The sequence below is a fragment of the Rhinoderma darwinii genome, chromosome 12 (genome assembly GCF_050947455.1).
Source record: "Rhinoderma darwinii isolate aRhiDar2 chromosome 12, aRhiDar2.hap1, whole genome shotgun sequence".
Taxonomy (NCBI): Eukaryota; Metazoa; Chordata; class Amphibia; order Anura; family Rhinodermatidae; genus Rhinoderma; species Rhinoderma darwinii.
The window spans coordinates 2,942,009-2,955,705 of NC_134698.1; the positions used below are offsets into that span (position 1 = coordinate 2,942,009).

The 13,697-nt window shown below is 45.8% G+C and overlaps 1 protein-coding gene across 1 annotated transcript in view; it reads left to right on the forward strand.

The window, feature by feature from the left end:
* Positions 1 to 3,883: 3,883 nt before the first annotated feature.
* Positions 3,884 to 13,697, forward strand: part of ANKRD35 (ankyrin repeat domain 35) — a 49,462-nt gene continuing 39,648 nt past the window's right edge. Inside the window, exons 1-4 of the mRNA XM_075844081.1 lie at positions 3,884 to 4,154; positions 8,329 to 8,417; positions 12,794 to 12,858; positions 13,035 to 13,092. Of these exons, the coding sequence (XP_075700196.1) occupies positions 3,919 to 4,154; positions 8,329 to 8,417; positions 12,794 to 12,858; positions 13,035 to 13,092 (448 nt within the window). The 5' untranslated portion in view covers positions 3,884 to 3,918. The remainder of the gene's footprint in view (positions 4,155 to 8,328; positions 8,418 to 12,793; positions 12,859 to 13,034; positions 13,093 to 13,697) is intronic.

A 13,697-nucleotide genomic window follows, 5' to 3' on the forward strand; every position in this document is an offset into this window, starting at 1 on the left:
AGGGACAACTTGAAACACAGGAACCCTGAGGAAAGGGGTTGTCCCCGGGAGGAGTGTGGCGGCGTGCTGGAAAGCATGGAGCACTTCCTGCTTCATTGTCCCCTCAATACAGGGGTCTACAGCAGGGTGGGTGCCTCCATTGGTTGGCCTGGTCTGACCGGTCTCTCCTATGCGGAATGGGCCTATGGAACATTCAGACACCTGGGTGGTCGAGATCGGGGCACTTTATTCTTAGTCAGCTTAGCGGTCAGGTACGGCACGTGGAACGCACGGTGTTTTGTATCAACCAGACAAAAAACCCTCCCGGAGGAAGAGGTGGTGAGGAACATTCTCGGTGACCTGGGGAAGGTTCGTTCTTTGGAGTTCGAGAGACTGGGCACGAGTAGGGCCTCCATGCTTTGGAGGGGTTTTTCCTTCAGCGTGCCCTAGTCTAGTCGTCTCTATTCCTGGTGGGGGGCTAATGCTGTCACTGTGGTTTTTTTTTTCTGTATAGTTGATGACGGATATAGGGCTTGCAGGTACCGAACCAGGGCCTTGTGGGTAGGATTTGTTAAGGATGTGTTATGTGTTATGTCAGGTAATGTATGCCATTGTACAGGCCGAGTCTTTACTTACTATATCTTGTAGAGTGTAGTATTTTTGTATAGATGTGAGGGGGTTAGGTGTTAGGTGGGGAGGGGGGAAAGGGGGGTTCAAATAATAAGAAAAAGCCGGGCCCGATCAAAGAGACATTGAAGGATGGACGATGGTGTCGGTCGGAGCTTAGGTAAGGACTTTGGACTGGACATTGGTCTTGAATTGGGTATAATGTAGATATTATATATATATATATGTATGTTCAGTATTGTTTTGTATATATTGTATATATTGGTTACTAATTGGTATTCATATTGCGGATTTGTGGTTAAGAAAAAGGGTGGAGGGAAAAAAAAAAAAAAAACAAAAAAAAAACATTTAAAAATGTAAAAAAAAAATAAAAAATACAAAAAATATAAAAAAAAAAAAAATAAAAAAAAATAAAAAATAAAAAAAAAAGGGGGAGGTTATTTGCCGATTAGGCTCATGTTGTGTTTTCTCATGTAGGAATTTCTCATTTTTCCTTGGTTAATATATTTTGATGGGCACATGGACCGGTTAGGGTCAGTTTTTGGTTTTATTGTGGTTTAAGAATTTTTATTTATTTTATTTTTTAGACTGTTACTGATTTTGTTCTTTTGAGGCGTCTGGATTGATGCTGTGACTATGAGTTTTGTGTATTTGTATTTATACTGATGTGAGTGACGTGTGGATGATGAGTGATGTGTGGATGATGAGTGATGTGTGGATGAGGTGAGTTATAATACAGAAGACTGAGTGCTGGTAGGAATGTGATCTGGACCAGAGAGGAGGCGGCCGAGATTCATAATGTGTTTATAACTTGTTCATTTTGTGTTGGTTTATGACCCGTGTATTGTATGTGCGGATTTATGGCATGTGTATGTTTGTTAACATTTATTAAAAAGATGAGAAGTGGTACTGTGCAGTGTATATATATACAGAATAATACAGATACTGAGAATTACACCCAGTATACAGGACAGGAAAAGTGGTACTGTGCAGTGTATATATATATATATATATATATACACAGAATAATACAGATACTGAGAATTACACCCAGTATACAGGACAGGAGAAGTGGTACTCAGTGGTGGATTAAACAGACCATAGGTCCTGGGCTGTTTCCCAAACTTTGCCCCCCCCCTGGCCTCCACCGCCGCTCTGCCTTGTCTATAGTTAATACCACCTTCCTTTTCGTGTGAGCATTGACAAATAGGTGTTATGATTGCCCCTTTTAAAGGTCTGTGTCCCTACATACTGACAGTCCCCGATCGCGGCTGACAGTATCACATTGTGTAGGGACACGTCCTCCTGACAAGGGGAATGGTAATATCCATTTGTCCATTAGTCCAGGGTATACAAAGACTTTTTGTGTATTACAAGGATTTCCTATAACAGACATGGCAGGAGAGGTGACAGCTCCTCTATAAATTCAGAGTCTCACAGGTGACGTCTTCTCTGATGGGAGTCGTTCTCTTTTCTTGTCCATCTGACACAGACCGTTATGGCGACTGCTCCTGAAGAATGCAGTTTTCTGCCCCTCGTTTCTGCAGTCATATAGAGGCTCTATGGAAACAATAGAATTTAGACACCAAACCCGCTAAATAGTTTCATACCCCAGACCAGACCCCTAATTTATTCCAGACCGCAGACCCCGAAGCCAATTCAGACCCTAAGCAGAGACATTAACTCATACCAGACCCTTGAATGCATACAGACTCCAGACCGCCTAAACTTTTACATTGCCCAGACCAGACCCCCTTATACAAATACAGACCCCCACATCAAGCGCCCTAAATACTGACTAGACCCCTAACAAATACAGACCCCAGAACACCCTAAATAAATACAGACCCCTAAACTAATACAGACCCCAGACCAGACCCCTAAACTAATACAGACCCCACACCAGACCCCCTAAATACAGACCCCTAAACTAATACAGATCCCAGACTCCAAAATAAATACAGACCCCCAGACCAGACCCCTAAATAAATACAGATCCCAGACCGGACCCTAAACTAATACAGACCCCAGACCAGACCCCTAAACTAATACAGACCCCAGACCAGACCCTTAAACTAATACAGACCCCAGACCAGACCCATAAATAAATACAGACCCCAGACCAGACCCCTAAACTAATACAGACCCCAGACCAGACCCATAAATAAATACAGACCCCAGACCAGACCCCTAAACTAATACAGACCCCAGACCAGACCCCTAAACTAATACAGACCCCAGACCAGACCCATAAATAAATACAGACTCAGAGCAGACCCCCTAAATAAATACAGACCCCTTAAAGACAGACCCCTAAACTAATACAGAGACCAGACCCCTAAATACAGACCTGACCCCGTAAATACAGACCCCAGGCCTCATACACTCACATAGCAGCTCACACTCTTCTATTCGGAGTCTTGCTGCTCCACTCCTTTGTTTCAGGACCTGCCCTCACAGTCATGTGACTTATATCTGCAGGTCCTTCTTATGCAAGTCAAACACAAACCAGTTTTGTCGCTTTTTCTTCGTGATTTGCGACAAAAATGTCAAACCACGCTGGCAAGTCAAGATCTGCCTCCAAATTAACGCTAAGGCAAATTTTATAGGTCTGTCAAAATAAACCTGTGTGTGAACTAGGCCTAGCACCTGGTGATCCGGCGCTGGCAGTGATTACACGTCCGGTAGTGACCGCTACATCTACTAATACATATAATACTATATATTTTTGCGCTGTATTTTCTATTCTGGGTTTGCTCGTTGTTATAGGAGGAAATTGGCGTATCCTGTCTGAGAACAATGGGATTTATATTAGGTGATAATATCTGAGCTCCCGCCCCGCCAAAAAGGTCACCGCAGATCTAGAATCACTGGCGTCCATACGGGAAGAACACGGGTCATGTTACATGTGACGTCATCCGTGCTGCGGTAGGGTCACGGGTTCGAACCCGACCGCAGCAACACGTGCGTCTGTGTATGTTCTCCTCGCTCCAGGATCGGTCCTGGGGAAGGGTCATTGGTAGTAAACACATTTGTGCAAAACAATGAATTCCTTTATCAAATAAAAGGAACAAACTGCGCCCTCCGTGTGCCCACTGGCGAGGCGGTACTTGGCCGCGGGGACCATAGAAACAGGAGGGCGCCCTTGTAGTCATGAGAATGACATCCAGCGTATCTCAATAAAGCTTTGTTATTGTATAACGGAGAGTTCTACCACTATATAATAAACTGTGTGGTTTCATTTCTCACCATTTTTAAGATCTCCGCTTGCTGTCCATGAATGGCAACATTGAGCTGGACAAACCGATAGTAATGAAGGGCGGTCAGGTTTTCATGGCTTCCCGTCAGCAGATTATATACGGTTTCTATAGAGGGAAGAACTCGGCGGATAGATATATAATGTCCTCTCTCCTGCAGGTCGACAAGTGGAACAGACACGACCAGAAGTTTTGGGAGGCCGTAGAGAAGGGCGACACCAAGAAAGTCTCATCCCTCCTGTCTAAGAAGCAGATCAGAGCGACCAAGACCGGGCCCATCGGACAGTCAGCGTAAGTACATGTAGTCATCAGATACAGAGTATCACACATGACAGGATTAGATACACAGCTCAGCAGACTGTATCACACATGATAGAATTAGATACATAGCTCAGCAGACTGTATCACACATGATAGAATTAGATACATAGCTCAGCAGACCGTATCACACATGATAGGATTAGATACACGGCTCAGCAGACAGTATCACACATGATAGGATTAGATACACACCTCAGCAGACAGTATCACACATGATAGGATTAGATACACGGCTCAGCAGACAGTATCACACATGATAGGATTAGATGCACAGCTCAGCAGACAGTATCACACATGATAGGATTAGATACACAGCTCAGCAGACAGTATCACACATGATAGGATTAGATACACAGCTCAGCAGACAGTATCACACATGATAGGATTAGATACATGGCTCAGCAGACAGTATCACACATGATAGGATTAGATACACAGCTCAGCAGACAGTATCACACATGATAGGATTAGATACACAGCTCAGCAGACAGTATCACACATGATAGGATTAGATACACAGCTCAGCAGACAGTATCACACATGATAGGATTAGATACACAGCTCAGCAGACAGTATCACACATGATAGGATTAGATACACAGCTCAGCAGACAGTATCACACATGATAGGATTAGATACACAGCTCAGCAGACAGTATCACACATGACAGGATTAGATACACAGCTCAGCAGACAGTATCACACATGACAGGATTAGATACACGGCTCAGCAGACAGTATCACACATGACAGGATTAGATACACAGCTCAGCAGGCAGTATCACACATGATAGGATTAGATACACGGCTCAGCAGATAGTATCACACATGATAGGATTAGATACACAGCTCAGCAGACAGTATCATACATGATAAGATTAGATACACAGCTCAGCAGACAGTATCACACATGATAGGATTAGATACACGGCTCAGCAGGCAGTATCACACATGACAGGATTAGATACACGGCTCAGCAGACAGTATCACACATGACAGGATTAGATACACGGCTCAGCAGACAGTATCACACATGACAGGATTAGATACACGGCTCAGCAGACAGTATCACACATGATAGGATTAGATACACAGCTCAGCAGACAGTATCACACATGATAGGATTAGATACACAGCTCAGCAGACAGTATCACACATGATAGGATTAGATACACGGCTCAGCAGACAGTATCACACATGACAGGATTAGATACAGCAGCTCAGCAGACAGTATCATACATGATAAGATTAGATACACAGCTCAGCAGACAGTATCACACATGACAGGATTAGATACACGGCTCAGCAGATAGTATCACACATGATAGGATTAGATACACAGCTCAGCAGACAGTATCACACATGACAGGATTAGATACACGGCTCAGCAGACAGTATCACACATGACAGGATTAGATACACGGCTCAGCAGACAGTATCACACATGACAGGATTAGATACACGGCTCAGCAGACAGGATCACACATGATAGGATTAGATACACGGCTCAGCAGACAGTATCACACATGACAGGATTAGATACACAGTTCAGCAGACAGTATCACATATGACAGGATTAGATACACGGCTCAGCAGACAGTATCACACATGACAGGATTAGATACACGGCTCAGCAGACAGTATCACACATGACAGGATTAGATACACGGCTCAGCAGACAGGATCACACATGATAGGATTAGATACACGGCTCAGCAGACAGTATCACACATGACAGGATTAGATACACAGTTCAGCAGACAGTATCACATATGACAGGATTAGATACACGGCTCAGCAGACAGTATCACACATGACAGGATTAGATACACAGTTCAGCAGACAGTATCACATATGACAGGATTAGATACACGGCTCAGCAGACAGTATCACACATGACAGGATTAGATACACGGCTCAGCAGACAGTATCACACATGGTAGGATTAGATACACAGCTCAGCAGACAGTATCATACATGATAAGATTAGATACACAGCTCAGCAGACAGTATCACACATGATAGGATTAGATACACGGCTCAGCAGGCAGTATCACACATGACAGGATTAGATACACGGCTCAGCAGACAGTATCACACATGACAGGATTAGATACACGGCTCAGCAGACAGTATCACACATGACAGGATTAGATACACGGCTCAGCAGACAGTATCACACATGATAGGATTAGATACACAGCTCAGCAGACAGTATCACACATGACAGGATTAGATACACGGCTCAGCAGACAGTATCACACATGATAGGATTAGATACACAGCTCAGCAGACAGTATCACACATGCTAGGATTAGATACACGGCTCAGCAGACAGTATCACACATGGTAGGATTAGATACATGGCTCAGCAGACAGTATCACACATGGGAGGATTAGATACACAGCTTATCAGACAGTATCACACATGACAGGATTAGATACACAGCTCAGCAGACAGTATCACACATGCTAGGATTAGATACACAGCTCAGCAGACAGTATCACACATGATAGGCTTAGATACAGCAGCTCAGTAGACAGTATCACACATGAAGGGCTTAAATACATGAGCTCAGCAGCCAGTATCACACATGATAGGCTTAGATACACAGCTCAGTAGACAGTATCACACATGAAGGGCTTAGATACATGAGCTCAGCAGCCAGTATCACACATGATAGGCTTAGATACACCAGCTCAGTAGAGAGTATCACACATGAAGGGCTTAGATACATGAGCTCAGCAGCCAGTATCACACATGATAGGCTTAGATACACAGCTCAGCAGACAGTATCACACATGATAGGATTAGATACACCAGCTCAGCAGACAGTATCACACATGAAGGGCTTAGCTACATGAGCTTAGCAGCCAGTATCACACATGATAGGATTAGATACAGCAGCTCAGTAACAGTATCACACATGAAGGGCTTAGATACTTGAGCTCAGTAGACAGTATCACACATGATAGGATTAGATACACGGCTCAGCAGACAGTATCACACATGAAGGGCTTAGATACATGTGCTCAGCTGCATTCTGTCTCTAGAGATTGTTTTATAATATGAATGACGTGCAGCGTTTAGTCCAGAGATTACGGCAGAGAAGTGATATTGTTGGGTTGACATGTGATCTGCTCGCACGTGATGGAGCGTTATCCGCTTCTAGTTAAAGGAATATAATCCATATTTAGACATTTTTCAGGGATTAAAACGAATCAAAATTAAACTTTACCCGTGAAAAATAGGATTTTGAGATAATTTATAAACCGTCGTGCGGCGACTCGGTGGTGTTCTCGGGTGACAATAACCGGTTTATATATTATTGTATAACTTTATTTAAAAATAACACTGACATAAACACTAGGTGATGTCCCAGACAAGGATTCAATGAGCACAAAGCAACCAATCAGATTCCAGCTTTCATTTCCTAGCCTGCAGTAGAATCATGAAAGCTGGAACGTGATTGGTTGCCATGAGCAACAGCTCCATTTCTTGGCCTAGTGTACCAGTGATTGGCAGCGGTTGTTCTTGGCACTATAGAAAGCGCCACATCCTGCCCGTGTCCTCATGCTGTACCAAGAATCATAAGACTATGACAATAATATGCAGCAAGTGATAAGAATCTGTACAAACACCATGCCAGGGCTTCCTGCCACCCTGCCAATTGCTCGTGGCTTTTGACGTCTCCATGACAACTGTTTCCAGTCGTAAACAATATCGGCCGTATCGTTCTCCCAACATGTTTGTGGGTAGTGAGCAAAATCCGCAGCGGCAGAGGATGGAAAGAAATAGTCAGTCCTGATGGCACGGCGATAAAACATGGCGGCCATTTAAAGGGAAATACACAAAGGAAATATATACGGTCAGATCGCATTAGCCGCCCATTCACGTGAATCTGATGCGCTCGTGTGAATGTAGCCCAGTGTCCCAAAGTCTCGTGCGAGTTTTCGCAAAATGCACGGCTTAGACATGTGGTCGCTGTAGAAAGCGCGAAGCTGAGGATTACGTGTGATTTTCTTGCGTTCTCTGGATGTGCAGTCAGACGTAGAAGTGAATGTCCACAGGACGCGCCGCCTGTAATCCCTCGAGTGTGTGGATTAGTAATGTCTGACGTTGTCCTCCGCCTCTTCTCCTGCAGGTTCCATGTCGCTGCCTCCAGGGGACTCGTAGACTGTGTCAGTGTCATCTTATCCCATAAAGTTGAGATCAACGCCAAAACTGACGATGGTAAACTCCCCGTGTGTCACAGTCAATAGTGTCCCCTCATCTCCCTGTGTCACAGTCAATAGTGTCCCCTCATCTCCCCGTGTGTCACAGTCAATAGTGTCCCCTCATCTCCCCGTGTGTCACAGTCAATAGTGTCCCCTCATCTCCATGTGTCAGTCATTACTGTCCCCTCATCTCCCCGTGTATCACAGTCAATAGTGTCCCCTCATCTCCTGTGTGTCACAGTCAATAGTGTCCCCTCATCTCCCGTGTGTCACAGTCATTACTGTCCCCTCATCTCCCGTGTGTCACAGTCATTACTGTCCCCTCATCTCCCTGTGTGTCAGTCATTACCGTCCTCTCATCTCCTGTGTGTCACAGTCATTACTGTCCCCTCATCTCCCCGTGTATCAGTCATTACTGTCCCCTCATCTCCCCGTGTGTCACAGTCAATAGTGTCCCCTCATCTCCATGTGTCAGTCATTACTGTCCCCTCATCTCCCCGTGTATCACAGTCAATAGTGTCCCCTCATCTCCTGTGTGTCACAGTCAATAGTGTCCCCTCATCTCCCGTGTGTCACAGTCATTACTGTCCCCTCATCTCCCGTGTGTCACAGTCATTACTGTCCCCTCATCTCCCTGTGTGTCAGTCATTACCGTCCTCTCATCTCCTGTGTGTCACAGTCATTACTGTCCCCTCATCTCCCCGTGTGTCAGTCATTAGTGTCCCCTCATCTCCCCGTGTATCAGTCATTACTGTCCCCTCATCTCCCCGTGTATCAGTCATTACTGTCCCCTCATCTCCCCGTGTATCAGTCATTACTGTCCTCTCATCTCCCCGTGTATCAGTCATTACTGTCCTCTCATCTCCCCGTGTATCAGTCATTACTGTCCCCTCATCTCCCCGTGTATCAGTCATTACTGTCCTCTCATCTCCCCGTGTATCAGTCATTACTGTCCTCTCATCTCCCCGTGTATCAGTCATTACTGTCCCCTCATCTCCCCGTGTATCAGTCATTACTGTCCCCTCATCTCCCCGTGTATCAGTCATTACTGTCCCCTCATCTCCCCGTGTATCAGTCATTACTGTCCTCTCATCTCCCCGTGTATCAGTCATTACTGTCCTCTCATCTCCCCGTGTATCAGTCATTACTGTCCTCTCATCTCCCCGTGTATCAGTCATTACTGTCCTCTCATCTCCCCGTGTATCAGTCATTACTGTCCCCTCATCTCCCCGTGTATCAGGCATTACTGTCCTGTCATCTCCCCGTGTATCAGTCATTACTGTCCTCTCATCTCCCCGTGTATCAGTCGTTACTGTCCCCTCATCTGCCCGTGTATCAGTCGTTACTGTCCCCTCATCTCCCCGTGTATCAGTCATTACTGTCCTCTCATCTCCCCGTGTATCAGTCATTACTGTCCCCTCATCTCCCCGTGTATCAGTCATTACTGTCCCCTCATCTCCCCGTGTATCAGTCATTACTGTCCCCTCATCTCCCCGTGTATCAGTCATTACTGTCCCGTCATCTCCCCGTGTATCAGTCATTACTGTCCCCTCATCTCCCCGTGTATCAGTCATTACTGTCCCCTCATCTCCCCGTGTATCAGTCATTACTGTCCCCTCATCTCCCCGTGTATCAGTCATTACTGTCCTCTCATCTCCCCGTGTATCAGTCGTTACTGTCCCCTCATCTCCCCGTGTATCAGTCGTTACTGTCCCGTCATCTCCCCGTGTATCAGTCGTTACTGTCCTCTCATCTCCCCGTGTATCAGTCGTTACTGTCCCCTCATCTGCCCGTGTATCAGTCATTACTGTCCCCTCATCTCCCCGTGTATCAGTCGTTACTGTCCCCTCATCTCCCCGTGTATCAGTCGTTACTGTCCCCTCATCTCCCCGTGTATCAGTCATTACTGTCCCCTCATCTCCCCGTGTATCAGTCATTACTGTCCCCTCATCTCCCCGTGTATCAGTCATTACTGTCCTCTCATCTCCCCGTGTATCAGTCATTACTGTCCTCTCATCTCCCCGTGTATCAGTCATTACTGTCCCCTCATCTCCCCGTGTATCAGTCATTACTGTCCTCTCATCTCCCCGTGTATCAGTCATTACTGTCCCCTCATCTCCCCGTGTATCAGTCATTACTGTCCCCTCATCTCCCCGTGTATCAGTCATTACTGTCCTCTCATCTCCCCGTGTATCAGTCATTACTGTCCACTCATCTCCCCGTGTATCAGTCATTACTGTCCCCTCATCTCCCCGTGTATCAGTCATTACTGTCCCCTCATCTCCCCGTGTATCAGTCATTACTGTCCCCTCATCTCCCCGTGTATCAGTCATTACTGTCCTCTCATCTCCCCGTGTATCAGTCATTACTGTCCCCTCATCTCCCCGTGTATCAGTCATTACTGTCCCCTCATCTCCCCGTGTATCAGTCATTACTGTCCCCTCATCTCCCCGTGTATCAGTCATTACTGTCCCCTCATCTCCCCGTGTATCAGTCATTACTGTCCTCTCATCTCCCCGTGTATCAGTCATTACTGTCCCCTCATCTCCCCGTGTATCAGTCATTACTGTCCCCTCATCTCCCCGTGTATCAGTCATTACTGTCCCCTCATCTCCCCGTGTATCACAGTCATTGCTGTCCCCTCATCTCCCCGTGTATCAGTCATTACTGTCCCCTCATCTCCCCGTGTATCAGTCATTACTGTCCTCTCATCTCCCCGTGTATCAGTCATTGCTGTCCCCTCATCTCCCCGTGTATCAGTCATTACTGTCCCCTCATCTCCCCGTGTATCACAGTCATTGCTGTCCCCTCATCTCCCCGTGTATCAGTCATTGCTGTCCCCTCATCTCCCCGTGTATCAGTCATTACTGTCCCCTCATCTCCCCGTGTATCACAGTCATTACTGTCCTCTCATCTCCCCGTGTATCAGTCATTACTGTCCCCTCATCTCCCCGTGTATCAGTCATTACTGTCCCCTCATCTCCCCGTGTATCAGTCATTACTGTCCTCTCATCTCCCCGTGTATCAGTCATTACTGTCCTCTCATCTCCCCGTGTATCAGTCATTACTGTCCCCTCATCTCCCCGTGTATCAGTCATTACTGTCCCCTCATCTCCCCGTGTATCAGTCATTACTGTCCCCTCATCTCCCCGTGTATCAGTCATTACTGTCCCCTCATCTCCCCGTGTATCAGTCATTACTGTCCCCTCATCTCCCCGTGTATCAGTCATTACTGTCCCGTCATCTCCCCGTGTATCAGTCATTACTGTCCCCTCATCTCCCCGTGTATCAGTCATTACTGTCCTCTCATCTCCCCGTGTATCAGTCATTACTGTCCCCTCATCTCCCCGTGTATCAGTCATTACTGTCCTCTCATCTCCCCGTGTATCAGTCATTACTGTCCCCTCATCTCCCCGTGTATCAGTCATTACTGTCCTCTCATCTCCCCGTGTATCAGTCATTACTGTCCCCTCATCTCCTCGTGTATCAGTCATTACTGTCCCCTCATCTCCTCGTGTATCAGTCATTACTGTCCTCTCATCTCCCCGTGTATCAGTCATTACTGTCCTCTCATCTCCCCGTGTATCAGTCATTACTGTCCCCTCATCTCCCCGTGTATCAGTCATTACTGTCCTCTCATCTCCCCGTGTATCAGTCATTACTGTCCCCTCATCTCCTCGTGTATCAGTCATTACTGTCCTCTCATCTCCCCGTGTATCAGTCATTACTGTCCTCTCATCTCCCCGTGTATCAGTCATTACTGTCCCCTCATCTCCCCGTGTATCAGTCATTACTGTCCTCTCATCTCCCCGTGTATCAGTCATTACTGTCCCCTCATCTCCCCGTGTATCAGTCATTACTGTCCTCTCATCTCCCCGTGTATCAGTCATTACTGTCCTCTCATCTCCCCGTGTATCAGTCATTACTGTCCTCTCATCTCCCCGTGTATCAGTCATTACTGCCCCCTCATCTCCCCGTGTATCAGTCATTACTGTCCTCTCATCTCCCCGTGTATCAGTCATTACTGTCCTCTCATCTCCCCGTGTATCAGTCATTACTGTCCTCTCATCTCCCCGTGTATCAGTCATTACTGTCCCCTCATCTCCCCGTGTATCAGTCATTACTGTCCCCTCATCTCCCCGTGTGTCACAATCATTACTGTCCTCTCATCTCCCCGTGTATCAGTCATTACTGTCCCCTCATCTCCCCGTGTATCAGTCATTACCGTCCCCTCATCTCCCCGTGTATCAGTCATTACTGTCCTCTCATCTCCCCGTGTATCATTCATTACTGTCCCCTCATCTCTCTGTGATATATAACACTGTGTGTCGCGGTTATTACTGTCCCCTCATCTCTGTGATATATAACGCTGTGTGTGATCTCTTCCGGCAGGTTGTACGGCCCTGCACTTGGCAGCCAGTAATTGTCACCCGGAGTGTGTGAAGCTGCTGTTGCAGGTATTGTCACCGCTGCTTTATTTCATTTCTGGGGCGCCGCAGAGTTTTTATATTCCCGTCATTGGATGTAGGGCGTCCTGTTTCTTTTTTATATTGGGGGCAGTTTGGGTTATTCACTTTACCTCTATGGGGTCAACGGACAATCGCCACTGTATCTTTCTGTTTTGTTTTTTCAGCGCGGAGCCCATGAAGACTCTATAGATTTCCACAGCCGAACACCGTTACACTGTGCCGGTGAGCCTATAGGGAGCAATCAAGGGTTTCATGTTCATTTAATCTCTATCTAGGAGAGTTCGGGCCCTTTTACACTTATCGAGCGTTCTCAGAACATTGTCCCATGTAAACAGGTCAACGAGCAGCCGAGGAACCAGCAAACACTAATACACCGGCTGATTGTGCCGATTCTGCAGAAGAAAATGTTATTGCTGTCGCCAGCGCATCTATCTATCTATCTATCTATCTATCTATCTATCTATCTATCTATCTATCTATCTATCTATCTCATATCTATCATCTATCTATCTATCTATCTATCTCATATCTATCTATCTATCATCTATCTATCTATCTATCTATCTATCTATCTATCTATCTATCTATCTATCTATCTATCTATCTCATATCTATCATCTATCTATCTATCTATCTATCTATCTATATATCTATCTATCTATCTATCTATCTATCTATCTATCTATCTATCTATCTCATATCTATCTATCTATCTCATATCTATCTATCTATCTATCTATCTATCTATCTATCTATCTATCTATCTATCTATCTATCTATCTATCTATCTATCTATCTATCTATCTATCTATCTATCTATCTATCTA